The sequence below is a fragment of the Monodelphis domestica genome, chromosome 3 (genome assembly GCF_027887165.1).
Source record: "Monodelphis domestica isolate mMonDom1 chromosome 3, mMonDom1.pri, whole genome shotgun sequence".
NCBI classification, from domain to species: Eukaryota; Metazoa; Chordata; class Mammalia; order Didelphimorphia; family Didelphidae; genus Monodelphis; species Monodelphis domestica.
The window spans coordinates 20,400,446-20,428,039 of NC_077229.1; the positions used below are offsets into that span (position 1 = coordinate 20,400,446).

Here is a 27,594-nt window from a genome sequence, read left to right on the forward strand (position 1 = left end):
TAAAAAGCCCAGGCTTCCCTGGGCCACATTGACTGTGTGACCCTGGACAAGTCACTCCCCGCCTGGCAGTCTTTCCCAGAAGCCCCTCATTTAGAGGAAATCCCAAGGGTGTCTGGCCCAACACCATCACAAGGCCTTCAGGGAGTTGTGGTGGGGAGGAGGAGGAGAGGGGGAGACCCTACTTACTTCAGCACAGTCCCTGCAAGGGATTGTGGGGGAAGGGGGTGGGGAGGCCTAGCAGCAGGGAAAAAAGAGGAAAAGGCCTTGGGGGAGCTGGGTGTCAAAGAGGCTAGAGCCAGGCCCTGAGAAGGGAGGTCATGGGTTTCAATATGGCCTCAGACCCTTCCCAGCTGTGTGACCCTAGACAAGTCACTTAACCCCCATTGCCCAGGCTTATTCTCTTCTGCCTTTGAACTGACTTAGTATTGGTACTAAGACAGAAGTTATGGGTTAAAAAAAATTCTAAAAAGGAAATGGCCTAATGCTGTGTGTGTGTGTGTGTGTGTGTGTGTGTGTGTGTGTGTGTGTGGCCCTGGGTGTGGTTTGAAAGAAGCAGACTTCTAAGAGGTAAGAATGTGCCCATAACATAGAGCATAGCCTGGGCAAAGGTTTGGAGGTGGGAGACGGATGAGCACTTAAGAGCTAGGTAAAGAGAGGCATTAATGGAGAACAAGGCTGCCCAGCGGGGTTGAAGCCCGGCTGCGAAGGACTTTAACCGCCTCATTACTCCCAGGTGACAGCATATGACCTTAGAGGTCGGTCCTAGGGTACCCCTGGAGTCTATAGCTCCGTTCTCCTGGGGGGAGGGGCGCCTCGGGTAGAGCCCGGAAGTTGAATTGAGGAGGCGGGAAGGGCTTTGGCTCAGTCCAGGTGAGTCCCTGTGATTGACAGTTCGATGGGCGGGCCCTGGAGTCCCGTGTCCGGGAGGGTTCTGACTCGCCGCCCGCCCGGCCGCCAGTGGGGGGAGGAAAGGCGGGGAGGGGAGAACGGCGAGGGGTGTGGCTTTTGCGGAAACTCCGTCTCTGATTGGCTGATATTGAGGTCGCCTGCGGGGGCGCGGCTCTGGGCCCACCCTGGGGTGCTGCGGACCAATGGGTGCCCTCCAGAGGCGGGGCCTCCGCGTCGGCTGCGGTGGCGGCAGCGGCCCCGGTAGCGGCGGCAGCCGAGGAGACAGCGGAGGCGGCGGGCGGGGCCGGGCCGGGCCGGGCCGGGCGGGCGGGCGAGCGATGGCGAAGAGCCGCGGAGAGAACGGGCCGCGCTCGCCGGGGCCGGACGGGAGCCTGTCGGGGACCCGGGAAAGCCTGGCCCCAGGCCCGGACGCGGCCTCGGCTGCCGACGAGCTCAGCTCACTGGGCTCGGACTCGGAGGCCAACGGCTTCGCGGAGCGCCGCACCGACAAGTTCGGCTTCCTTGTAGGCGCGCAGGGCGACCCCGGCTCGTGAGTACCAACCCAGCCTGGGGACCCTGGGACTACTGGAACCCTTCCCCCCCACCCCGCGGACACTCCCCGGAACTGCCAGCTCCTCCTCGCCTTGGGGCCCCCCGAAAATGCCAAGACTCCCTCACCCCCGCCGTGACCCCCAAGATTACCGGGGCCTCCCCGCGGGGACCCCGAGACTGCTGGGGCCCTCTTCCCAGTCACGACTCCCCGAGACTGCCGTGACTCCCCTACCCCGGGGCTCCCCCCGCCACGGGGACCCCAGGCTCTCAGGTCCCCTCCCCACACCCCCGAAAGTCTCCCCTTCCCTGGCCATGACCCCACCCACTGGGACACACCCCCTCCCCGCTGTGACATCTGCCTGCCATTGCGTCCCCCCAGACGGAAGGGACTCCCCAACCCCGCCGTGACCCCTAAGCCTTCCCGGACCCCCGTTGTGACATCCCTTGGCTGCGGATTGTCAGGACTGCTCCCTGAGACTGAGGACATGCCCCTCCAGTCGGGGACCCGTGACACATGACAGCCCCTCCCCCCACACCTGGGGCAAGGACAGCCTGACCCAGGGCCACCCAGGCCCCTCCCAGGTGAGGGGAGGAGAGCTTCCCCGGCCATTTGTCCTGCCCAGACCCCAGGCCACCTCCTGGGACACCCCTGCTGCCATGGCCTCTCCCCACTAGGACCCCCCAGCCCACTCTCGGAGGGTCAGCCCTCCCCCCTGGGGATGTCTCCTGGAGAGCCGAATGAGCCAAGTTTCACATCCCCATCCCAAGGGAGGGCACCTTCCACCCGCACCCCGGAAGCCACAGTTAGAGGCCCCCCATTCTCCATCTTGCCTGCAGTTTCCTAGCAGCTTCCTGACTGTGGTGGCCCCCTCTTCAGGGACCCTCCGCCCCGCCCCTCAGGGCAGCCCTGCCCCTCCCAGACCGCTCTGGAAATTCCTCCTCCTGGAATTCCCCCCTCCAGAGGCATCAGGTTGGAGACAGACTCCTTCCCCCGCGCCCCAGAATTCCACAGCCCCATGCAGGGGCTTTCTCGGGGCATGGATGCCCCACACATGTGCCAGGAGGGGAGAGGGGCCGTGCCATCAGGGCCCCGACACTCCTCCCTTCAGAGGGTCTCAGCCCCCTCCCCAAATGGGCCCGGCCTAGCCTGAGCCCGCCCGGCGTTATCTGCCCCACACATGGTGGGCACACCCTGCCGGGCCTCTCCTTCCCCCTTCCCCCATCTACCCCAGACCTCCCAGGAAGCTCCTGGCACGGAGGGCCTCCCTTTGTGGGAGCCAAGCACCCTTTCCCTCCACCAGCCCCTGGGGCCTGCCCTTTGCCTCCATGTCCGGCGCCTCACCCGCTTTCACCCCTGCTTCCCTGGGGGGGGGGGGGGGGACTTTGTCCCGTAAGCCGGTGGAGGCTGGCCGGCTGGGGAGGCTGCTTCAGGGCTCCTGCCTTTTACCTCCCCTAGAAAAGACGCCCCCCTTCCCCAGGAGGCGCCCTCTTTGCTCCACATCGCTTGGTCTTCGGCATGGAGATCTGGCATCTCACCTTCTGTGAGCGAGCCCCCTCTCCCCCCAACTTCCCCTGCTGGCCCAGGGCCAGGGTGGCCCTCGTGGACGGATCGATGGCCCGGCCAGCCTCTCCCCCCGCTTCCTGCCGAGACATGCTTGTTCATACGGTGACCCCCAGCCCCGGTGCCTGCCGCCGGGGGTGGCTTTGGGAGGACCCAGAGGATGAGAGCTCCGGACAAGCCTCTTTCGGGGTGTGGGAAATGGGGCGCAGGGTAGAGCTGGAGAAGTGAGCCATTCCCTCTGGTATTTGTAGCCAGAGAAGAGCCACCTCCCTTTGGCTTCAGGGTGGAGGCAGCCGGCCAGCCAGTCCTGCCTTGGGCCGTCCCTCCTGACCGGCTCTGAGGAGGGAGGCCGGGCCGGCGGGGGCCCTGCTTTTACCTGGACGCAGCGGGAGGCCTTGGCCCCCAGGCCCAGAGAAGGGTCTGCAGGCCTCTTTGCGAGCCGCCCCAGGCCGAGGGTTTTCCTCCCTCACCTTCCCAGCAGGCTTTCTTGACCCGGATGCACTCCCGGGGTCGTCTGTTTTGTTTCTGTGGTGGGGGAGAACCCTCCCAGGAGGGCTCCTGCCTGGCGACCACAACAAGCAGGAGAGGCTGGCTGGCTGGCCCCGTCCTGCCAGCCCACGTTCCGCAGGCCCCGCCAGCCTCCTGTCCGGCTCGCCCCAAGAGGGTCCGACGGAGGCCGCTCCAGGGGCGACCTGGACATCGGAACATGTGGGAGGCCCGGCTGGTCAGGCTCTGGGCCAGGGACGTCTGAAGGGAAAACCTTCTAGTGGCGGCTGCCCTCCGTGGTGCCGATGGGAGGTTTTAGGCAGCCCCCACTACGCGCTGGGCGCTTCACAGAGCCCTGGAGGCAGGCGCCGTTCTTATCCCGGGTTTCTAGGTGAGGAAACGCAGGCAGGCAAAGATTAAGGTCACCCAGCACACAGATCTGAACTCAGCTCACCCTGCCTCTGGGCTTGGTCTTCTGTCACGCTGCCACCTCACGGCCCCTAAAATCTGAGAAACAGCCAACATTTTCAGGGACCTCAGAATCTTCTCCCTGGAAGGGAGGGCAGAGCTCGCGGAGTCTGGTGCCTTTTGTTTGCTCCTAAACCCTTACCTTCTCCTTAGAAGCGTGCCGTGTCCGGGCTCCAGGGCAGAAGGGCGGTAAGGGCCAGGCGGCGGGGGCAAGTGACTTGCCCAGGGTCGCCCAGCTGGGAAGTGTCTGAGGCCAGACTGGAACCCGGGACCGCCTGACTCCAGACCCTGCGCTCTGTCCCCTGAGCCCGGCACGCCGAGGCTGGCCCTTCCCTCCCATGACCTTCTGGCCAGGCTTGTGCCCCTCCTCGGCCTCCCTGGGTTGGTGCTCAGGATGCAGAGATGGGGCTGCCAGGCTAGTGGAGCCCAGCAGCTCCAGGAGGCGCGTGCTGAGTGCCCGGCTTCGCCTGTGGGAGCTCAGGGCGGCGGGCTCCTTGGACACATGGGGAGGGCACTCCAGGGATGGGGCGAGCGGAGAAGCTGCCAGCACGGGGAAGGCCCTCCAGGACCAGAAGGATTCCAACTGCCACAGCCCTTGGAGGCTGCCAAAGCGCTTCTCCCCTCCCGACCCTTTGAGCTAGGGAGCATAGATGTACCCATTTTCTAGATGTGGCAGTGAGGCTGTGAGGGGGAAAGGGACCCAGATTCTGGATCTCAGACCTGAGCCCAGGACTCCTGGCCTCCAGGATCCCGCTTTGAGGCTCTCGGAGCACTGAGGGGGCCACCGGCGGCCTCCGTGGAGTGGGCTGCCAGGAAGGAGTGACCAGGCCAGGGTGGTGGGACAGCTGCGGGCTGCCGCTGAGTGAGAGTGCCTCCCCTCACTGGCCTCCCCTTTCTCCATCCGCTGGGCTCAGCTTCTCCTACCTTGAGGCCTCTTATTTCCTCCCCGCAGCCTTCATTCCCCTGGGTGCCTGCTTCCTGCGAGGCTGCCTGGGGGCCTGGGACCCAGGGAACATCTGGAGCAGCTGTGGATGCCGGAGGCTATTTCTGTATTGCCTCCCGCCCCCTCCCATCCCTGGGGTGGCCCAGCTAGTATCCTGCACACTTCCTAGGAAGGCCGGCCTGGGTGAGGGGGAAGGAGGGTCTCCGACAGCAACCTGAATGCCTGCCCCTTCTGGCCCCCACCCGCCGCGTCCCCAGGGGGTGGACCCAGGGCTGAGGCACGCAGCTGTGGAGGGGGCCCTTGGGGCAACCCTGGTGAGGGAGGCCGCGGGGCCTCCCTCCACTCCCCACTCCAGCCTCAGAAGAAAATCTGGTTTGGCAGCCACGTGGGTGTTATCTGTCTCATTCGCCGCAGCATGCTGGAAGAGCCGGTCCCAAGCTGTGTCTGACATGATCCCACTTGGTAGGGGAGGGGGGTGCTTGCCAGCTGCTGCCCTCCCAGGCTCCCTGGGCCAGGCGATCCCGAGCTGTGGGAATGAGATAAGGCCGGCAGGGTCTCTCTGCTGCTTTGTCTTCCCAGAGGGCCTCTAGACAGCCAGGCGCAGCTGGCCCAAGGCCAGGATCATCCCCGGTAGGGGAGATGCGCTGCCCAGGATGAGCCTCTTTTCCCGGCCTGAGCCACTCGAGAAGACCAGCCCTCCGAGAAGCGCTGGGTTGTTCATTGAGCACCTGTTGGTGCAGCATCTGGCCCCTACAGGGCCCTGGACCTGGGTCACGGGAGATCCCGGGACCAGTGAGAGCTGGGCCTCTCCTCTGGCCTGCAGTCTGGTGAGGGAGAGAAGACTAGCCAAATGCCCCATAATATGAGAAGAAAGTGATAAGTGGGGGGGAGGCTCCATTGTCCTGGGGGGCTTCGGAGGAATGAAAGATTTCATTTGGCTTCTGGGGGAGGCTCGCAGCTGGCGCATAAAGGATGGAGATCTGAGCCTTGGAAAAGGGCTCGAATTTCAGCAGGTGGAAATGGTGGGGAGCCCTTTGGGAAGAAGCTTGGGGAAGTGCAGCCATTTCTTTTCCCTCCTCCTTACTGATGCCTTCATTGCCCCTTTCCAAAAGAGCCTTCAATGGGGACAGCTGGGTGGTTTGGTGGATAGCCAGGCCTCTAGGAGGTCCGGGTCCAAATCTGGCCTCACACTTTCTAGCTGTGTGCCCCTGGGCAAGTCACCTAACTCCAATCACCCAGCCCCTAGTGCCTAGGAGCCTCGGCTTCTTCTGACAGCAGCACCTAAGGTCCTAGCAGTGTTTCTCCCTTGGTTTCCAAAGGGCAGCAAAGGTGGAGAGGTTTACAACAGTGCATCGGACAGTACAATGCCCTCATACAACCACATGATGTGGTGGAAAATAAGATTCGGGTTAAAAAATGTCTTGGCATGAAGAATTTTAGTTGTCATGCAGAGTCTGGGTAGTGTAGACTTCACATCATGAAAAGCGAACACTAATTCATTGAGCTGTTAGCCCCAAAGGTCACAGAGTTCTAGGCCATTCGTGAGGAAAAATGTTTTGCATGTTACCAATTTTGTTTCGTGGACTGCATTTTATGGGCGATTTATTTCATGGTTCCTATGTTAGAAAAGGTGCCTATTATCAGAATGAATGCTTTCTTCTAAAGAATTACCTGCAGAAAAGTGTCTTTCTAGCAGTCTAGCCAAAGAGAAGAGTTTTTGGTGGTTTTGGGAACCCAACTTCTATTTCCTAGAGGTTCAGCGCATCAGCATTCATTCCTTAGACATTAGGGCTTGACCAGTTGCTGAGCGCCACAAGGTTCTGCTACAGCTCAGGACTGAGGCTGACCTTTGCTATGATGAGATCTGCCTCTGCTTTTCCTTGGGGCCAAAGCTCACCTCTTCCTTATTTCCAGGGCCAGCTCTTAAGTGTGCTTCCTTATATTCGGCTCCTGCCCTGTTGTTAGGACAAATGTGTGGACAGTTAAGGAGGAATAGCTTCCCCTCATTATGCGGCATTTGTGCCAAGGAACCTTGGCAGCCGCCTTACCACCACCACTGTGCCATCACCCTCCTGCTCAATCGCATCTTTCTTCTTGGGCAGGGAGGAGTTAAGATGCTTTCTTGGGCAATGGGCGGGGGACCGAGTGACCCTCTACTCAGGAAGAGCCGTCCTTCCAGAGGCCCTTTTGAGCCATTCTTTCCTCCTTCTCTAAGAAGGGACCCTTCCTGGCTCCGGCTCACCATTCAGCAAGGTGCTTGGCTTAGTGACTCCTGCTGACCCAGGGCTTTCTGCTCCTCCTACCCGCCCATGCCCCTGAGCCTTCCCAGCCTTCTTTGGTGGCAGCCACAGCGTCCACTCTCCTCTGTAACTACAGTGTGTCTCTCACCTCCAGGGTTCTCCCAAAGGCAAGACCTGGACACAGCATGGTTGCCTTGGCTCTTCCTCTCGGTCCAAACTTACTCCTTCTGGAGAAGTCTCTTTCCTGGGAGACTCCTAGAACTGGGGCAGAAGGGCCAGGGTTCTTCCTGATGAGAGATCAGACTTGAGAGGAATCCTGCTAGCTCCTTGGGAGCCAACAGGGACCGAGGGCATGTCTACTGGGTTTAGCTTGGCATTTGAATAGGGTAAGGACGTTAGAAGAGGCCTGAGGCCAGGCAGCTCTGGTTGCCTTCTTTTGGGGGATGCTGGCCTTGCTTTCCCATTCCCAGCTACCTTGCCCCCCCCTTCCCTGGGGATTGCCACAGGATGCTAGAAGACAGGAAGTCAGGGCTTGAGTTTCGCCTAGCGAGGATGAGACGGCTCCCTTCTGAAAGCCTGAAGTTTGTCCTGATGCCAAACTGACTTGGGCATCATGAGGATGCCAGGGGCTCCCCTGGAGTGCTGGTGGTCTGCTGGCATTGCACGGTGGCTCCTGCCACACGGACTGGCCTTGGGAACCCAGATGCAAGGTGAAGAGAGTCTTTGGACTCCTCTCAGAGCAGGGAGCCCAGCTGCTGGGAGGAGGAACAAGCAGAGCTGTGCAAAACTTTTGGGTTCTTTCCCCATCATCAGTCAAGTGGCAGCAGAGGGAAAATCCTGGGAAGGTGGCATAGGTACCCGCTCCTCCCCACCTTGGGGCATGGCACTGGCGGGGCTTGAAGAGAACCAATGGGAGGAGGGAGGAAAACCACACCCAAGAAGACAGGGACTGGGTGTAGGCTGACAAGAAGGGAAGACAGCTGGTAAGTGAGGGTGTAGCTCCGCCAAGCTGACAGATCCAGCCAGCCTGGAGCATTCAGCTCAGGAGAGCAGGCAGGGCTCAGGCTCGGCCCGGAAGGCGAAGGACAAGCGATTCCTAGGATCCCTGAGAGGGATCTCGGGGCAGAGCCCAGCAGCTTTTCAGAGGAGGGGGAGGAGGGTGGGTGAGAACAGCCCCGAGCAGGCCCGGCTGCTCATCCTGGCTTCAGCACACTTGCTTTTTGGCCCGAGACAGAGCACTTCGCCCTGCGGGCTCCAGTTCCCTCCTGCATCACAGGGGTCAGGCCTGCGACAGTGCCTGGACCTTGGCCCTTGTTCTTCCACCTCCTTCAGTCTTGTGACTTCAGGTCAGACAGCTGCACGTTTCCCTTCATAAGCACTTTTCCCTTTCAGACTTTTTAGCGACGCTGCCTTTCAGTCCTCCCATGGAGCTGCTGGCAGATGTCTGCCTCGGTCCCCCCGCTGGCCATCGCCCTCCGAGGTCGTCCAGCCGCTTTGGAATCTTCGTAGTTGTGGCTCTGCTCGCTTTCCTCCGAGTTCCTCCCAGTGGCCCTTTCCCTCGCCGCGGCTCATGGCGCCGGGCCCCCTCCTTGGGCGCCGTTGGGGAGGCGGGTTTGGCCTTGAGTGCCCCTGACTCGGTTAGGGAGTGTCACGGTCTCCGAAGGGCCATGGCCCAAACCCACCATTTCCTTCTGCTGATGCAGCCAGACGGGCCACGGGCCCATCATTGCCAGGCTCACAGCTGCCTTTGGCCTGCCTGGGCTTGTGCAGGGCTGCCGTAGCCTTTGGGAGCCCAGCGTCACCTCTGGGTCACACAAGCACCCGAGCAGGCTGGGAGACACCCTAGTCATGTGGTGCGTGAGTGAGTGCTGGCCAAGCCCGTCTCTTACAAGGAAGGCAGGGGAGGGCGGCCGGGCCGAGGGCTCGTCTCCCTATTTCACAGGTGAGCCGCAGCTCCCAAGTGGCTGAGGCCAGACTGGCAGCCAGGCTACCCGACTCCGGGTCCAGGGTTCTCCCTCCCAGGCAAGGGAAATTCCATCCGCTTCTCCCTTTGCCCCCTCCACACCCTTTGGGCAAGGCCTCACGGCTGCTGCTGGGCCCTGGGAGTCGGAGAATGCCTGGAATGTGGCTGGCCTTTCTTGGCGTGATTGGCCTGATGGCAGGCCCTCCAGTCCTGCTGCCAGGAGGGGGCTGCTGAAGCCAGATTGTCCTCCCTTTCCCTCCTGTCAGGGATGGTTCGGGGACAGGTCTGATGTCATGGTCCCAAGAGGCTGTCTGGCCCAGGGCGCAGTCAGCTGACCAGCCCTGACTTGAGGACCAGCGCTGCTCATTTAGAGAACGAGAGCTGGCCAAGAGTGGTTTTTAGATATAATAAAACCTTATTTTAAGGTACAAAAACCATTCTCAGTTCATGGACTCTACAAGAGCAGATGACACTTCTTTCTCAGAGGATAAAATGGAAACCTGGAGAAGGGAAGAAGGAACTTGCCTGTTAGCCCGAGACTTGAACCCAGGGCTTTCGGTTCTTGGTCCAGGGCGCTCTTCCCTACCATACACTGTGACTCCCTTTTTGGTACCCAATGATTCCCCTCTAGCATTTTCGTGAAGATCCTTTGTCAGGGGAAGTGATGGCTGTGCAGCCTCCTGATGAAAGGCTTTGGGTGGCGGCTGGCTGGGAGCCTGGGGAGGGCCTTGGCATGAGCCTGCCCTCTCGGGTGTGATTTGGTACACGGGGCTGATTCCGGTGCTGTGTGGCGTGGAGGTGAGAGTGATCTCTGGAGCGCCAAGGGTCCTCTTCCTGCCTGGGCTCCCTCAGAGTGCAGCAGGACCGGCTGGGCCTGCCTCCTAGGCCTTTCTGAGTCAGCCTGTTTTGCAAGGACTCCACCCTCCTCTTGGCCTTTGAAAGCAAAGCAGAAATGAGAACAGGCACTGCCAAGCCTCTCTCGAAAGACACGTGTTACTTCCTGAGGCCTTCTCCCCTCATCTCCCCCTCTTAGAGAACATGCTTCTGGTTTCCAGCCCCAACACAAGGCTTCTCCTCCTGCCTTGTGTTTGTCCTTCATTCCTCCTGTAGCCCTTCGCTGCCTCCTTGAAATAATAACTAGCATTTAGATAGCTCTTTGAGGGCTGCAAAGCACCTCCAAATATCTCATTTGATCCTCACAGCAGTCTTAAAAGGTAAGGGCTAATTGCCATCTTGTTTAACAGATGTGGAAACTGAGGCAGCAGTGAAGTGACTTGCCCAGGGTCACCCAGAGAGTATCTAAGGCTGAATTTGAGCTCAGGTCTTCTTGGCTTCAGGCTCCTGGGAAAGCTAAGCAGAAAAATATCTTCCATAAACATTAAGGGCCTGCCTCTTTGCCACCCACAAGAGGCCATGGCATGAGAAGCTGGGCCCAGAACTCAAGGGGTTTTTCATCTAATGGGAGGATGGGATGGGAGACAAGGAACTGGACCACAAGGGAAAGGGTGAAGACACTAAAGCAAAGTTTGCTGGGAAATGGAAAGCCATCTCTGGTGTGTCAGGGTGGCTTACCCAGCTGGAGGGACCTGAGCAAAAAGGGGGGGTAGAAGGAGGAGCTCCAAGAGTCGGTGTGGGGACCTGCAGAGAAATAGGGAAAGGGAAAGAGTTTGGGGGCCAGTTAGAGCCCAGTTGGAAATGGGCTGCCAGAATGCCAGAGCTGAATTTCCTGTCTATCTGGTAGTCGGTAGGCTTCAGAGTTGTGCGTGTAGGGAGTGGTGCAAGGATAGATTGGAGAGGGGCAGCCCAGAAGCAAGGAGACTCGGTTGGTTCTTGAATAGTTGAGGTCTTCAGCAAGGGCTGGCAGTGGGAGTGGAGAAGGAGGAATGGATGCTGGGGATGATGGCAGCTGATTGGATGTGAAGGTGAGAGGTGAGTCGGAGAGGGCTCTGGCACCCTGGAAAAGTCACCGAACTTCTGGGTCTCGGATTTCTTGGCTACAACATGAGAGCGCTGGAACAGATGCTTTTTTTCAGGACCTTTCCAAGGTCCCTTCCAGGCCTGACATCCTGGAATATCCAGGTTCTGAGGCTCCATGCCTGGGAGTGGAGAAGCATCATCAAGAATAGATAAAGCAGGGGACAGCTAGCTGGATCAGTGAATTGAGAGCCAGGCCTAGAGACGGGAGGTCCTGAGTTCCAATGTGGCCTCAGACACTTCCTAGCTGGGTGACCCTGGGCAAGTCGCTTGACCCCCATTGCCTAGCCCTCACCGCTCTTCTGCCTGGGAACCAATACACAGTAAGGGTTTTGGGGCAGAGAAAGGGATAGATAAAGTAGGGGTGCTATTTTAAGGATTCAAAAAGATGGGTTGCGTTTTGGCTGTGCAGTCATGGCATGTCCCCCAACAGTCAAGAGGGCAGTGTACACAGCCAAAAGAGTACACGACTTTCTAGCTTGGCAGCCACAATTCTAGGCAGGCTGAGGTGGATGTCACCCCATTTTGTGTCCTCCATAAAACCACCCCTTGACGTAGGGAGTGTACGAGACAGCCGTGCCATGCCTGCCTCCAGGTGCCACCAAGGGTCACGAAGAGCTCCGTCCGGAGGGGCCCCAGGCTGGCTGAGCCAGAGAGCAACACATGGCGGGATCTGGCCTGGCCTCGAAGGACATCCAGTCCAAAGGGGATCTGCACCAGGAGCCCGTGGACAGCAGGGGGCCCAGGGGCTTCTGGGAGCCTTCTAGGCAGCAGAGCCGGAAGACCTCTGCCTCTTGGGGAGTGGACCTTTGGGTGGTGACCAGAGTGCAGCCAGGCATTTTGATGAAAAGGGCCTTGGCCTAGAGGCCGAGGGAGCCGCCGCCGCTGCGCTGGGGGCCTCGGATGAGGCAATGGGGGAGCAGAACTTGGGCTGCTTGCCCAAGGGGACCAGGAATAGGAAGACTGAGATGGGAACCGGCATGCTGTTTGTGGGACTCCGAGGAGGCCCGAGCGCCCAGAAGGCTGGCTAGTTCTTGTGCCCACTCGGCAGGCCTTGAATGCCAGGCAGAGGAGTTGGGATGAAGTTGGCCGAGGAAAAGCCTGTTTAGGGAAGAGGGGCCTGGCTGCCCGCGTGGGTGCCACAGACTGCCCAGCGCTCCCCCTGCCGCGGGGAGACGGCAGGGACCCAGCCACAGACCTGCTATATTTGCCCGGTTGGGGAAAGGCCTCGCCTAGCCCTGCTCATCCTCTAGTCCAAAGGCCGAAAGGGCTGGAGATAGCATTATCTCCTGGGCCAGCCCGCTGAGCCTGTGGAGTGGGGTCAATCCCAGGCACTTGTAGCGGCCACCTGGGCTGGGTGTGACCGGCTTCTCCGGGGCCCTCCACGGCCCTGCTCTGCCTTCTGACCCAGCGCTCTTAGCGGCCGGCCGCTCCCCGGCCCTCCGAAGGCCCCGGGCAGGTTGGGAGAGAGGCTTGGAGGAAGCTGGCCCGGGGAGCACCACCGTCCCGGCTTCCAGGCCCTTCCCCGCTTTTTCTTACCCTCACTTTCTGTCTTAGTAACCACTTGAAGACAGAAGGCAAGGGCTAGGCAAATGGGAGGCTCAGTGACTTGCCCAGGCTCACACAGCTAGGAAGTGTCTGAGGTCCCATTTGAACCCAGGACCTCGCAGTGCCTCCCTCACGTGGCCCCATGCTGCAGAGGCTGGAATGATCACCTCCAGACAAGGCCCCCCAAACAGATGCAGGGGACGAGAAGTGACCCGGTTCAGCCTTTGTGGGGTGCCCGGGACAGACAGGCCAGGAGGGAGACCTTGGGCCAGTCTCTGAAACACAGGGTGGGGGTGGGGGGAGGAAATGAGAGCGGCTCTTGTGTGCTGGGGCGGGTACACACACAGAGGCACACCCACAGGAAGCCAGGAACAATGCAAGAGAGCCGGCTCCAAGCGCCACAGAGCGGCCTCTTCTGCTTTAGGCCTTCGCCAGGCTTCCTGGAGGATCCGGGGAGGTGGAGGCAGCGGCCCAGCCACACGTGGCGCCAGGGAGCAGTCATGCGTGAACACACGTGTGCGCTCCCAGGCAGGCTCTTGGCCCGGCTCGAGGAGGGCCCATGTGAGCAAACAGCCCCACGGGAGCGCCCCGATAGGAGGGTCGGAGCAGAGCCGCTGGTCCGAGAGCCCGCGGAGGGCTGCATTCAGCGACCCCCACAGCAGGGCCAAACAGCCCCCGCCTTCCAGGCCTGCTCATCTGGGCCTCCCTGGGGCAAAGGCTCCCATCCAGCCTCGGACCCTAGCCAGCCGGTGGCCCTGATTGCCTCAGTTTCCTCCTCTGTCAGAGGAGCAGGAGGGAAATGGCCAACCCCTCCGGGACATTCGCCACGAAAAGCCCAAATGGGTCAGGAAGCATCGGGCACGGCTGAAGAACCCCGAGCAGCGCGGGCCGAGAGCCAGCCCCGGCCCTGCCTGGACCGGGACCCCGTGTGGAGGGGGCCTCCAGGGCAGTGGGGAGTCTCTGAAGGTTCAGGGGACGGCGCTGGCTGACGGCTTGGAGGGTCACTGGCAGGCCAGGACCGCGGTGCTCTGGCGCCCAGCGAGGGACAGCCGAGGACACGTTTGCCGCCCGAGGCAAGGCCGGGTCTCCGAGCTCCGGCCACGGGACTTCCCTGGGCCGTGTCCTGGCCGTCGTGGCGCTCCAGCAGACCCCCGCCCCCAGCCTCTGGGCTTCCCGCTCGCCCCATCCTCCTCGCCTGTCCCAGGCCTGCTGAACTCATAAATCCCGCAGTTAAAAATGCCGGCACTGGACACCGCGTCACGCCAGCAGGAGGAAGGCGGCTTTGCCAAGGTGCCGCTGCCCCGTCCAGGGGAGCCGAGGCGGGCGGGCTGGGGGTCAAGCCTGGCCCCCGGCCCGGCCAGCACTTCGAGTGGGCCGCCGCTGAGCCTGGGGGGCGGCTGGCGGGCCTCTCCTTGCTCTCTGGAAGGTTTTCTTTCCTCCTGTAGGCCTCGGTGGCTCTTGGGCTTCTGGTCATCTCCCTGAGTGCCCAGCCAGGCACCTGTCCTTCCCTCCCCCTCCCCCCCGGGATACGGGCCAGCGCGGTTCATGCTGTGCCCTCTGGTAGCTCTGGTGACTGAGGGATGAACAGAGTGTGTCCACCCCAGCCCCTGGCACCTCCGGCTGCCCGGCCTGTTGACTCGGCCTTCAGGAGCTCTTTGTTGGCAGCTCTGCCGGTCAGTTCCGGGGTGACCCTGGCTTTGTCTGTGAGATGGGCCCATCCCTCCCCTGCCTGCCTTCCAGGACTCTTGGGACCTTTGGGTGCTCTCCTGGAGCCACCCGATCTCTGGCTTCTGTTCCCCAGGCCGCCCAGGGACCAAGTGGGCAACTGGGTCCTTGAGCGCTTCTGGCCGGGGGCACGGCCCCTGGGAGCATCCTCCCAGCGAGATAGCCCTCTGCCTCTGGCGGGCCCGGGGCCTGAATGTGCTGGGGGGCCCTTCTGTTCTCCAGGTCCAGTCTGGGGAGAGGGGGCCGCCGGTCGCCCCTCCCCAGCGGCATTTGCTTTTCCAGCCAGGAAAGGCCATCCGCAGATTTCTGGCACAGAGTCAGCCTCTGGGGCTTGGTGTGCTCCCCGAGGGGCCTTTGGGCCCGTCTCTGCAGAACGGGATGGGGTGCTGGAGGAGGGAGGAGGGATGCCTGTGTGGATCCACATCTAAGAGAGGTGCAGAGATAGGGCCACGCCATGCGCTTGGAACAGTGTCGGTGGCTGCTCTCTTGGGCCCTGGGAAAAGACTCGTTAATCAGGCCATTTGGGAGTAAGCTTTTTTAAACCCTTATCTTCCACTGTAAGTGCTAGCCAGTGGGCGGGGGGGGGGGTGAGGGACTTGCCCAGGGTCACTCAGCAAGGAAGCACCCCAGGCCAGATTCGAACCCAGGACCTCCTGTCTCTAGGCCTGGCTCTCCATCCACCGAGCCACCCAGCCGCCCCCAGTAGAGAGACTCTCTAAGGGTCAATGGAGAGCAGAGCCGGCCGTGTCCCCAGCCAAACTAGTGAGGGAGGGAGGAGTGACCACGGCAGAGGCAGCCCTGGCTGGAGTGAGCGCTTGGAGCTCCTTGTCGGGGCTCTTGTTGGCCCTCATCCCTTCAGCTAGGCCGGCGGAGCCCCCAGAGTCAGTCCTAGTCTACCGTCTCTGGGGGGCCTTCCCAAGGCTCGCTCGCTGCCCCGGCTCCCCTGGAGCCCCCCTTTTGTCTCTTGCGTCGCCGGTACCGTAGTTCCTCGGCCCACAGGCACCCCCTTTCCCTGGTTCTTTGCGATTCCCCAAATCCGTCTGGACCTGGTCGTGGGTCACCGATGGAAGGCCGCCCGCTTTGGGGGCAGCGCAGCGCCAGGAAGGGCAGGGGCCGCTGGGGGGGCTGGCCCGGAGGCCGCGCTCTGACGTGCCCTGCTTTTGGTTCCCACAGCCTAGAGGAGGTGCCGCTGGAAGTGCTGAGGCAGAGGGAGTCCAAGTGGCTGGATATGCTCAACAGCTGGGACAAATGGATGGCCAAGAAGCATAAGAAGGTGGGTGAGCCGCTGGCCCTGGTGCGGGGGGAGGGCAGAGGACGGCCTTCCCTGAGGGGTGCCTGCCCTGTGCCAGGCCCCGGGCTGGGCCCCGGCCGGAGGAATCCATCGCACATAGTCCTAGGCCTTTTGCGGCTGCCGAGTCAGGAAGGGGCAGCGTTCCAGGCTTGGGGGAACGGAAGATGGAAAGGAGTCCTGAAGGCCCACAGAGGCTCTGTTGGATTCCGACTCCTTTTCCTGGCCTCCGCCCGGGGCTCCCCTGCCAGTGTGCCGACGATCGAGCTGGGCTTTGTTTAGGGGGCCAGACGCCCTGAGCGGGGCAGCCCCGAGCCCTGGCCTCCGACCAAGGCTGCGCTTCTCCTGCCTTCTCGGAGAGCCTGCTGAGGTCGCCCAGAATTGGGGAGGGATGCTTGCCGAGCCGTGTTCCACGCTGGCTCTCCTCCCCTCCTCCCCTCATCTCCCCATTTCAGCCCCCGCTCCTTGTGCCATCCCGTCGTCCTTTCCCCAGAATGGGTGTTTGAAGGCCATTCAGGCTCTGGCAGCCCAGGCGCTTCCTGCCCATCCTGCCCGCGGAGCCCGGGGCCGCCGTTCGTACCGTCCTCCCCATGCCTGCGCCCTCGGGCTTCCCTTGGTGACTCCTGGAGGCCCCGGAGCGGCGAGGGGCTGTGGGGGGCTGACCCTGGGTCTGGGGTTCAGGACCTTTGTTTGAAGGGATCGCTCTCTCCTGGAAGGGTTCAGCCTGTGGGGGCCTGGGTAGCTCCCTCCGGGGCCTCCTCTTCCTCCAGCCTTGGCTGCGTCCCAGTCAGGCTGGGTCTCTGCTTCGTTCCCCGAGGCCGAGGAGCCCAGCGTCCCGTGGGTTCAGGGGAAGCCTCCTCTCTCAGTGACCTTGGACCAGTCATTTCTCCATTCTGGGCCTCAGTCGGAGCCCGTTCTTCCTCTGCCAAATGAGGGGCTTGGGCCAGGGCGGATCTTCCTCTCGAGGTCTGGTTCCTCTTCACTCATGAGCCTTCGGGCCCTTCTCCTTGCCTGGTGCTGCTCGCTTGGTTATTCTCTTTGCCCTTCCACCCCCGGTAGTGCACCCCTGATCCCTCTTGGCCTGGAAGAGCTGGGGTGGGGGGCAGGGAGAGGACTGGCCGGGCCTGAAAGCCCAAGCCCCCTCTGCTGGGGAGCCCCAGAGAGGGCCCAGGGAATGTTGGGCTCAGCATCACCCTGTCCTTGCAGCCTGGTGCTAGGCCAGATGTGTTGGGGGGCCGCACCCCTCTTGTTATCAGTCCTGAGAGGAGGGGGTGCCTACGGGAAGCCCAAATGGGCCTGAACTCACAAGGTCTTTCTTGCCCCTGGCCTAGTGTGTCAGGGGGGCGTCTTCCCCCTGGCCTCCCAGCTGCTGGGCTGGAGAATGTTTGTGCCAGGAGGGCCTGGCTTGTCCTGCTGCCATCGGACCCCCGCTGAGCTGGTGGCTCCCCGCGGCAGCAGCACCCGGAGGCCTTTTTTCTGGAGCCCCTTCACCCCGCAATCTTTCCGGGGTCCTCGGAGATGGCGGAGGGCCTGGGGGTGGCCACTTGGAGATCTTTCTGGGGCTCCGTCTCGCCGACAGTCAAGGTGAGAGCAGCCCTGCCGGCCCTCTTGGCATTTGGCCTGTCGGGCCGTCCTTCCTTCTTCCTCCGCCCCCGAGGGCTGCGCATCCTGACTCTTTCCCCACAGGCACTCCTGTTTTCTGGGCTCCTGAGTTGCGGCTGCGTCTCTTTTCCTTCCCAATCAGCTCCCCGAGCCCTCGGCCCCTGAATCTGCCCTCCCAGGGGCCGGGGTGGCCCTTCCATGCCCTACTGTGGGGGTGCCTCCTGCCGGGCCTTTTCTTGGCCTCTTCAAAGAAAGAGAAGAGGCTCCTTGGGGGGCTCCTTTGAGGATGGGGGTCCTCTGGAGGCCGTCCTGACGGCTGTGGGAGGTGGGAGCCCCGCCGCACTCCCCCCAGTAACCCCGGGTGCCAGTTGGGGCTCGCTCTCCCTTCTGGGCCTCTGGTTCTTCCTCTGTAAACAAGCGGATTTGGCCAGGTGACCCCAGAATGGGCGCGGCCAGCTCCGACGTGCTGTTGCCACCCCGGGTCCTGTCGGCCCTGCCCCACTGAGGCTGGGCTCTCCCTTCTGCGCCCCACATCGCCCCCGTATCGGTGTCATTCTGCCCACCGTGCAGCCGGTGCTCAGGCCCTCCCGAGGCTGGGCTCCTGCGGGCAGTTTGGGAGGGGGACGGCATTTGGGGTCCGAGATGGTGACCCAGACAAGACCCCAGAGAGCGGCCCGTCGGACCCTGACTCATAGGACATAGTTCCCTTCTGTCCGGTTCTCCGCTGCTTTGGGGAGGTTGATTCTTCCAGCCCCCGAGATGGGGGAAAACCGGGTATTCCCAGCTCGTCCCTGGGGCAGCCCTGACTCTTGACCGTTGCTGGCTGCCCGGCGCCTCTGGTCGGTGCCCGAAGGACCCCAGTCGGAGCTCTCCATGGCCTCTCCTGGGCTCCGGGTCAGGGTGGGCCCAAGGAGGTCAGCCCGGAGACAGCGGGCCTGGCCAGCTCCGGAAGCTTCTGCCCGGCTCCCTGGAGCGTTTTGGCAGGATTCTTCATGGCCTGCAGACAAGGTTCTGTCCCTGGCAGTGTACCTCAGTGCCAGTGCCAGCGACCTGTCCTGTGATGCCAGCCTTCGTCCCCCGGGGCTCACGGGCCGAGGAGAACCCAAGGATGGGCAGTGCTTGCAGGGGAAACCCAGGCTCCCTGACAGCCGGGAAGCAAGCCAGCTGGCTAGCCAGGGCCCGGGGAGCCAGGCGGGCCACCTTGGGGCTGAGGTGGATGGAGTGGAGCTCTGAGGCCTGCTCAGGCCCCGCGGGGTAGGCCCGGCTTAGAGCTGCCAGCACGGGCTCCCAGGCCTGTAAGGGCGGGGATGATTTCTACCCGCATCCGTGTTTCATGGTTTACTGGAAGGGCAGACAGACTCCTCTAAGGAGCCTGACCGCCCGCCTGCTCCCCCCCTTCCTTCTCCCTCGCCGCTCCTCTCAAGCGCAAAGCCTTGACTTTGATTGACGGGCAGAAGCGGGAGGGGAGGATCCTCCTGGACACACTGCCAAGACCCCCCCAAGCCCCGGAAGCAGTTGTCCCTTGAGGCCTGCTCTTGTCCTTTGCCCTCTTCCCGCTGCTCCGACGTCCCCCTTGGGAAGCAGAGAAGCGGCCTGGGTGGAAGCGCGACTCGGACGACTCATCATGGCGGGACCTTGAGCAAACACCCTCCGGGGGTGCCGGGTCCCTCATCGCCTTTCCTGCCCCCCCCCCCCCCCCGTGTGCTATCCGAGAGTTACTGGTGTTGGCGTCCCCCTCCAGAGTCCTGGGCTGGCCCGGGGAGAGTCCCCTGGACCCCTCTCTGCCACCACTCGGCTCGCCTCATGCCAAACAGCCCCCTTCCTTTGGGCCCGCCGTCATGCGTGCTTTATCCTGTCAACTGGAATCTGGCCTTTGGTGTCGTCAGCCCCCGCTTCTTCCCTTCCTTGTCCGTTCTGAGATGGGTGCAGCCGGGGGGAGGGGAGCAGGCCCAAGCCCTTGGATCCCTCCCTGGACCTCGGCTCAAACAGATCGGGGGAGGGCAGGCCCTGTGGCTGGCTTCCGTCTCAGGTGCTGGGCTGGGCAGCAGGAACCCCGTGATCCTGCTGGTGCCCAGCCAGAGGCCCGGCCGGCATTCCTCAGGGCAGCCTCCATCTAGAGCTGGAGGGGCCAAGTGAGCCGTTCGGAGGGGCCGGCGCTGCTCTGGGGACTGAGGATGCCGGGAGAGGCAGCCCCATGGACTGGGCGGGACGTGGAGCCAGCGAGAGGCCTGAGCCGACCGGGCATCTGCACTAAATTTGGCGTGAATTGGGGGGGGGTGAGCTGGCCCAGACTGGGGGGGCGGCTGAGGCTCTGGGAGTAGGGGACACCCAGCGGGAAGAAGGCAAGAAGGATGGACGAGACAGGCAGGAAGGGAAGGAGAGAGAATGAGGGAAGGAAGGAAGGAAGGAAGGAAGGAAGGAAGGAAGGAAGGAAGGAAGGAAGGAAGGAAGGAAGGAAGGAAGGAAGGAATGAGGGAAGGAAGGAAGGAGTGAGTGAGTGAGTGAGTGGGCAGGGCCGGCCTGGCCCAGGCCACGGGGCTGACCCTTCCTTTCCAGATCTGTGGCGAGGGGGGTCAGGTGGCTTCTCCCAAGGCCGTTCATGTAGGTAGTGTCAGTCTAGAATCCAAAGAATGCTGCCTGGAATCCCCTGGATCCCTTCTGGCGGGTAGCTGGAGATCTGTTTTTCACTTCACAAAAGTAGACGGGGGCCCAGCTGACTTTTCAGGCACGTAAAAAGAGAACCGAGATGGCAGCAGCCCTCCCTGTAGGTGTGCCGGGCGAGTGCGGGTGCTCCGAGAGCCCCCTGCCCTCGGCCTCGGTCTTAGAGAGGACTGGAAGGGACCCCAGAGCCGCCGGGGCTCCGAGAGCCACCCCTTCTTAGCTCCCGTCCCCCTTTCCTCCCCTCAGCCCTCAACAGCGATTCCGTCTCTTTCCAGATCCGTCTGCGGTGCCAGAAGGGGATCCCGCCGTCTTTGCGGGGCCGGGCCTGGCAGTACCTGTCAGGAGGGAAGGTGAAGCTCCAGCAGAATCCCGGCAAGTTTGATGTAAGAAGCAGCCCCTGCTCCCCTCTCCCCCACTGCCGTTTCCGGGTCACAGTGGGGAGGCTGCAGGCCCATGTGGCCGAGGAGAGATGACGCTAAAGGGCCGGTCAGGGCCGGCTAGCCCAGAATTGCTCAGGAGGGCAGCTTTAGTGGCTCAGCCCGCAGCCCAGACGCACCTGTCAAACCTGTTCCCCAGGAAGGGCCAGGAGGGAAGCTTGCCCGGGGCTGGAAGGGTGCCTTGTGCCTCTGCTCTGAGCCAGGGGAGGGCTCCTCCGAGAGCCGGGGGATTGCCCACAGGGCCCTTCCTCTCTAGCACGCGGGCCCCTGCCAGGCTGGAGGCAGAAAGACCAGAAAGAGCGCTCCTTGTGCCTGGGGGGGCAATGCCCTCCCCGTGAAGGCGGCTTGGAAGGGAGCGCACAGTCAGTGCAGACGGGGGCAAACGCCTGGTCGCCTCCGTCCCCTGGGAAGCTCTACTCCCAGGCGACCCCTAGGCAGCCACGGCGATCAGAGGCTCCCCTGTCAGTCGCTGGGAGTTGGCACGTGGGGCAGACCTGCGCTCGGTCCCTGTTTGCTCTCCGGCCTCTTCCTTGAGCGTTTTCCTGCCGCCCTCACAAAACAAATCCAGCATCCGGGAGGGCAGAGGGCTGGGTGATGCCCGTGTGGAGGCCCTGGGCCAGGCCTGGGCTATAGAGCACAGATGGAGGGCAGGGCTGCCAGTGGGCCAGCGGGGTGGCCGGGCCTTTCTGGGAGAGGCTGTGTTGGTTTGATGGCTGTTCCCCAAGTAGGAGCTGGAAAGTGTGGGAGGTGGTGTGAATGGGGCTAGCCAGAGGGCACCAAGATGACAGAGCCCCTGGCAATGCCCAGGGCAATGGCTTGGGCATACCGTCCCCTCAGGCCCTTGAAATGCTTTGCTCTTCTCAGGGCTGGGGTGCCCAGGGCCTCCTGCTCCACTGGTAGAGCTCTTAGAGCCAGACTGTTCCAATCTCCCCATTTTTACAGCGTTGGAAACTGAGGCCTTAAAGTGAAATGGCTCTTGAGGTTAGAAGAAGACCATGTGGAGGCCGTGAAGGGCCTCTCCTGGTCAGCATCCCTTTGGGGAGGGTGAGTTGGGGACGTCTCCCAGCTTATGGCGGCCTCTCTTCTCCCCTGCCTGCTCTTGATCGGCTGGGCCAGGTGCCCCCGGCCTCTGCGTCCCCTCCCACGTAGCCCCTCTCCTTCCAGGAGCTGGACCTCTCCCCAGGAGACCCCAAATGGCTGGATGTGATCGAGAGAGACCTGCACCGACAATTCCCCTTCCATGAGATGTTTGTGTCCCGCGGGGGCCACGGGTGAGCAGAGCGGGCTCCTGGGAGTCTGCAGCAGGGGTAGCTGGCAGGCATGGAGCACCCACTGGGCGCTGGGCACAGGGCTCAAAGAGGGGCCCTCCCAGGCTCGAGGGGAGGAAATGGGGGGGCCTGGGGCTGGGGGAGTTCCAGCAGGGCCAGAAAATGAAGTCCCTCTGTTGGCTGATGCCTGCCTGAAACCCCACCATTAGAGATTCTTTCCCTTGAGAGAGCACCCTGGCACGTTAGCCTTCGTTCACTTTGAATGAATTTATGGGCTCTTTTCCTGGGAGACGGGACTTGGAGCAGGGACACGGGGCCTCCTGGGACCGAGGAGAGGAGAGGAGGGCTGAGGACACGGGGCCCCACTGGTGACCCGGGGCCTGGGGCCACTCCTGCCAGCAGGGACCCTTAAAGGGGAAATGGTAGAGCTGGGCCTAGAGCAGGGATGTCAGGCCTGGGAGGGGGCTTAGAACAGGGGTGTCATGGCTGGGAGGGGCCTTAGAACAGGGGTGTCAGGCCTGGGAGGGGCCTTAGAACAGGGGTGTCAGGCCTGGGAGAGGCCTTAGAACAGGGGTGTCAGGCCTGGGAGGGGCCTTAGAACAGGGGTGTCAGGCCTGGGAGGGGCCTTAGAACAGGGGTGTCAGGCCTGGGAGGGGCCTTAGAACAGGGGTGTCAGGCCTGGGAGGGGCCTTAGAACAGGGGTGTCAGGCCTGGGAGGGGCCTTAGAACAGGGGTGTCAGGCCTGGGAGGGGCCTTAGAACAGGGGTGTCAGGCCTGGGAGGGGGCTTAGAACAGGGGTGTCAGGCCTGGGAGGGGCCTTAGAACAGGGGTGTCAGGCCTGGGAGGGGCCTTAGAACAGGGGTGTCAGGCCTGGGAGGGGGCTTAGAACAGGGGTGTCAGGCCTGGGAGGGGCCTTAGAACAGGGGTGTCAGGCCTGGGAGGGGCCTTAGAACAGGGGTGTCAGGCCTGGGAGGGGGCTTAGAACAGGGGTGTCAGGCCTGGGAGGGGGCTTAGAACAGGGGTGTCAGGCCTGGGAGGGGCCTTCGAACAGGGGTGTCAGGCCTGGGAGGGGCCTTAGAACAGGGGTGTCAGGCCTGGGAGGGGGCTTAGAACAGGGGTGTCAGGCCTGGGAGGGGCCTTCGAACAGGGGTGTCAGGCCTGGGAGGGGCCTTAGAACAGGGGTGTCAGGCCTGGGAGGGGCCTTAGAACAGGGGTGTCAGGCCTGGGAGGGGCCTTCGAACAGGGGTGTCAGGCCTGGGAGGGAGCTAGGCTGGTCTAGGTTGAGAGCTGGGGTTGGAAGGTCTGTCTGCCACAGACAGGAGGTTTGGGAAAGGGCGAAGCGCTGGTGGGACTCGACAAAGCTGCTTCAGGCCCAGGCCTGTCGGAGGACAAAGACTTCATCATGACACCCTGCGTCAGCGCTGGGTCAGCGTTCTGCCCGGGCCCGAGGCCGGGGCTGGGCTGCGGGGAGCTGGGGGGCCTCTTTGCCTGGGCAGGGGGCATGGCGCAGAGGGCTGTCACCAGGGCCCCAGGGGCAGCAGCTGGGCATGGGAGAAGGCGGGTGCGGAGGAGGCCCGAGCCTGAGCCACATGCTGTGTCTCGGGGCCTCCCTGGGGCTTGGGGATCCAGCGAGAGGAGAGGCTGGAGGCTGCCAGCAGGGAGGTCCCCGAGCCCTGGCAGGGGCCAAGCAGAGGCCGCTTCTTGGCCGAGTCCTCCCCGGGTGACCCCGGGAGGGTCCTTTCTGCGGGGCCTCGTTTTCCTCGCCGGTGCCGGCCGGCAGCAGACCCCTCGGGAGCGAGGACGTGGGCGACGGCGGCAGCTTCTCCTGGCTGGAGCCGATGTCCAGCCCCACCCCTGGGGCCCCGGGTCAGCGGCTGTCCCTCTTCTGCAGCCAACAGGACCTGTTCCGAGTGCTGAAGGCCTACACGCTGTACAGGCCGGAGGAGGGCTACTGCCAGGCCCAGGCCCCCGTGGCGGCCGTCCTGCTCATGCACATGCCTGCTGAGGTAGCCCTCTGGGCCCGTCTGGGGGGGTTCCCTGGGGGGGGGGGCGTGGGGGGGGGGCGGTCGGGAGGCGGCGGGCCGGGGCCGGCCTGACTCCTCTTCTCCCGCCGCAGCAAGCTTTCTGGTGCCTCGTGCAGATCTGTGAGAAGTACCTGCCCGGCTACTACAGCGAGAAGCTGGTGAGCTGGACGCGGCCCGGCGGGAGGGGCCGGGGGGGGGCGAGGCCGGAGGGGGGGGGCGAGGCCGGAGGGGGGGGAGGCCGGCCGCTCACGCGCTGCCCTCCGCAGGAGGCCATCCAGCTGGACGGGGAGATCCTGTTCTCGCTGCTGCACAAGGTGTCTCCGGTGGCCTACAAACACCTGAGCAAGCAGAAGATCGACCCCATCCTGTACATGACCGAGTGGTTCATGTGCGCCTTCTCCCGCACGCTGCCCTGGAGCTCGGTGCTCCGCGTCTGGGACATGTTCTTCTGCGAAGGTACGGGAGCCCCGCGCGGCGCCCCGGGGGCACGGCGGCCGCCCTGGCACAGCCTGGCGCCGAGCTTAGTCCGGCCGCGTGAGGCCGGTGCCCGCCACAAAGGAGCACGCCGGCTCTGCCCGCTCTGCCCTGGCCTGTGTCCGGCGGGGTTTGGCTCCCTCCTCCAAGGGCCCACCTGGGAGAGGAGGCCGCCGAAGCAAGACTCGGGTTCAGATTCCACTCACGGGAGTCTCTGGGCCTCTTGGGAGGTGGAAGGGAATCGGGGTGCATTAGATGCCCCCAAAGTCTGTCCCAGATCTAGAGCTCAGGATCTCAGGATGACTGCGGCGCCACCCCATACCCTGTTGGACTTTGTGGGGCCGAAAGACCGCTCCTTCCTGCCCGCAGTCTGGGCAGGATCTGAACTCAGGTCCTGTGTTGGACTCCAGTCACCCCATTGTCCCTGGTTCCCCTTGGCTGCAAGATGGGGAAGGCCTGGCCACCCAGTCCCTCCCCCCAAGTGGGAAGGCCTGTCCTTGGCCAGAGCATGGCCTTCTGTGGGGGTGGGGGTGTGAATGGAGAGCACCTGGTCCTGGGTTCAAATTCGGAGCTTGTGAAGCTGAACTAGTTGGCTTCAGGCCTCTGTGCCTCAGTTTCCTCATTGGAGAACCAAGGTTATTGCCTGCTCGTGCTGCTGGTCCTACAGTGTCACAGGGATGGGAAAGGCCTTCACTAGCACAGGAGGCCACCCCTTCTCTGGGCCTGGAGATAGCCAGTCAGGGTTTCTCGTGCCTGCTTTGGGCACTGAGGACACAGGAGGAGGCAGGAGAGAGAGAGTGGCCAGGGTGCCCGCCGAGCCTGGCCTCTGACCTCTCCTCATCCCCACAGGTGTCAAGATACTCTTCCGGGTGGGCCTGGTGCTGCTCAAGCACAGCCTGGGCTCCTCCGACAAGCTCAAGGCCTGCCAGGGCCAGTACGAGACCATGGAGCGGCTGCGCAGCCTGAACCCCAAGATCATGCAGGAGGCCTTCCTGGTGCAGGAGGTATGACCAGCTGCTGGGGGAGGGTGGGAGGGCTTAGAGGTGGGCTGGCAGGCACCAGGGAGCTGGGAAAATGGGGCACTGAGAGTGGGGACCAGAGAGCTGAGGCTCAGGGGCCAGGGAGCCAGGGAGCTGAGGCCCTGAGGTTGGGGAGCTGGGAGCCCTGGGGTCAGAGAGCTGGGAGCCTGGGAGGCTGGGAGCTGGGAGCCCAAAGGCCAGGGAGCTGGGAGCCCGAAGGCCAGGGAGCTGGGAGGCTGGGAGCCCGAAGGCCAGGGAGCTGGGAGCCTGGGAGGCTGGGAGCCTGGAGGCCAGGGAGCTGGGAGCCTGGGGGTCAGGAGGCTGGGAGCTGGGAGCCCGGGGGCCTGGGAGCTGGGAGCCTGGAGGCCAGGGAGCTGGGAGGCTGGGAGCCTGGGAGCCTGGGGGTCAGGAGGCTGGGAGCCTGGGGGTCAGGAGGCTGGGAGCTCAGGAGCCCGGGTCCGGCTGGGCACTCACCAGGCCCTTCTCTCCCGCTCTGGCCTCTGCCCCCAGGTCATCGAGCTGCCAGTGACCGAGAGGCAGATCGAGCGTGAGCACCTGATCCAGCTCCGCAAGTGGAAGGACACCCGGGGCGAGCTGCAGTGCCAGTCGCAGCCCAGGCTCCACGGGGCCAAGGCCATCAGTGAGGCAGAGCCGGCCCCCCGCAAGGCGCTGGAGCCCTCGCCCTCCATCCGCCTGCCCCCGGGCACCCAGCTGCCAGCCCCGGGCACCAAGAGCAAGCAGCAGAAGCAGGCAGAGAAGGAGCACCAGAAGGCCATGAAGGAGAAGGCCAGACGGCAGAAGGGTCAGCAGCCCGGCCCGGCCCCAGAGCTGCCCAGTGAGGGCGGCAGCCCTGGCCCAGAGGCCCCTGACCAGGGCCCGGGCCCCAGCACTGCCCCGCAGCCCCGGGACGCAGACGCCAAGGACTCGCCCCGTCATTCCAAGGAGAGCCTGACCTCCCAGGAGAGCGAAGACACTTACTTGTAATAGGGCCGGGGTCCCCGCTTCCTCAGTTTCTCTTTTCCTTAGGGCTGGGCGGGACGTTCCAGGAGGCCCTTCCCCCCTCAGGGGTGGCCAGGAGCAGGGGCTGGTGGTGTGGCCGAGAAGCCTCTGAGACAGGAGGAAGGCCCTGGCGCTCGATGGCCCCGGGGAGCTCGGCTCCTCTCCTTCCTGGGCTGCAGCGAGGCTCTTCGGGGCCCGGGCCGTCCTCTTCTCCCTCACGGTCAGAGGGGAGCCCCCTCCACCTGTCTCGATCTCGGCTCAGAGGCCAGGGCAGGCCGCCATGCTGCTTGGGGGACGGGGAGGGGGTCTGCCGGCCCTCAGCGGGCTGGGAGCCTCCACCTTCCCAGCACTCCCTGTGTCTGTGGCGAGCTCCTCAGCCCTGGGACTATTTATTCTCTCTAGTGCTGGGCCCCGGCCCAGACGGGCCGCTCTGCCCAGAGGACGGCCGAGCATCCGTCCTCTAGGCCAGTCCCCGGGCCCTCAGGCGCCCGTTGGCCACAGTGAGATCAAGTGCTTCCTATCGCCCCAGTGGGGCTTTCCCCAACTCGCCGTGCCCGGGGTGGGGGGGCCAGACCTCCCTCTGACCCCGAGCCTCCAGCCCTACCAGTCTGCTGCCACCGTCCCGGGCTTGGGCTCCGCTCGCTGGATGGCCCACAGGGAGGGAAGGGCCTCCGCTGGGATGAGGCATCAGCCTGCCCTGGGGGGGTGGGCACAGGAGGCCCGTTCCTTAGGGGGAAGAGGTATGGGGATAGGTTCTCTTTGTGTAAAGTAATGGTTTTGTACAGAAATAAACCGGGTTATCTAGAGCACTGTGGCCTCTCCCTTTGCTGGGTGGAATTGTGGCATCATGAGGACGGGGCAGGGCCTGGGCCACCCCCCCCCAGTGCACCCTCAAACATCACTCAGCCTCCTCCAAGGCCTTTGGGGACAGAGGAAAGCGCATTAGCGACATGCTGGAGAAGCCATGCTCCCCGAGCCTCTCGTGGCCTCAGTTTCCTCAACTGTAAAAGAAGAGGGCTGGCCCAGATCGGCCTGGAAGCTATCTTCCGGTGCTGATCTCGTTGCCTTTCTTCCCTCTCAGCATGCCAAGCTGCCCACCCCTACCAGAGGCCCCTCTGTGTGCCAGGGTGAGACTAGATCCACTAAGGATAGGATCTCTGTGTTACAGAGTAGAAACCGAGCCCTGGGCAGAGGGTGGCAGAGCCCCCATTGCGCCCCCACCCTGGCCCGTTCAGGGCTCCTCCCATGCCCAACCTCCACAATCTGGGTTTCATACAGGCTGCCCCCTCGATGATGCCCGGGATTCCACCCCTGCGTTTCCTGCTGCTAGGTGGAGCTGGCTGGATGTCATGTGTTGGGGGTTCCCTGAGCTGTTTGTTTACAGAGTGGGGAGGTGGTGGGGTTGGGACTGGGCCTGCCAAGCTATCCCAGCTCGCCCTGGCACCAAAGGGCCCAACCTAGTGTGGATTCTGAA

General features: G+C 63.1%; 1 protein-coding gene across 1 annotated transcript; it reads left to right on the top strand.

Moving 5' to 3' along the window:
• Positions 1–1,112: 1,112 nt before the first annotated feature.
• Positions 1,113–26,926, top strand: TBC1D10A (TBC1 domain family member 10A). Its single transcript, XM_056821501.1, has 9 exons — positions 1,113–1,438; positions 15,522–15,621; positions 20,175–20,282; positions 21,501–21,607; positions 23,496–23,610; positions 23,721–23,786; positions 23,895–24,084; positions 24,952–25,106; positions 25,632–26,926. The coding sequence occupies exons 1-9, from the start codon at positions 1,227–1,229 to the stop codon at positions 26,103–26,105; spliced, it is 1,527 nt and encodes a 508-aa protein (XP_056677479.1). The 5' UTR covers positions 1,113–1,226; the 3' UTR covers positions 26,106–26,926.
• The last annotated feature ends 668 nt before the right edge of the window (positions 26,927–27,594 follow it).

Excerpts from the sequence above, each read along its gene's own strand:
- TBC1D10A (XM_056821501.1), top strand. The coding sequence starts at position 1,227 with ATGGCGAAGAGCCGCGGAGAGAACGGGCCGCGCTCGCCGGGGCCGGAC. Across the intron at positions 23,611-23,720 it reads TCATGCACATGCCTGCTGAG|CAAGCTTTCTGGTGCCTCGT; the intron begins GTAGCCCTCTGG and ends CTCCCGCCGCAG. Across the intron at positions 24,085-24,951 it reads GGACATGTTCTTCTGCGAAG|GTGTCAAGATACTCTTCCGG; the intron begins GTACGGGAGCCC and ends TCATCCCCACAG.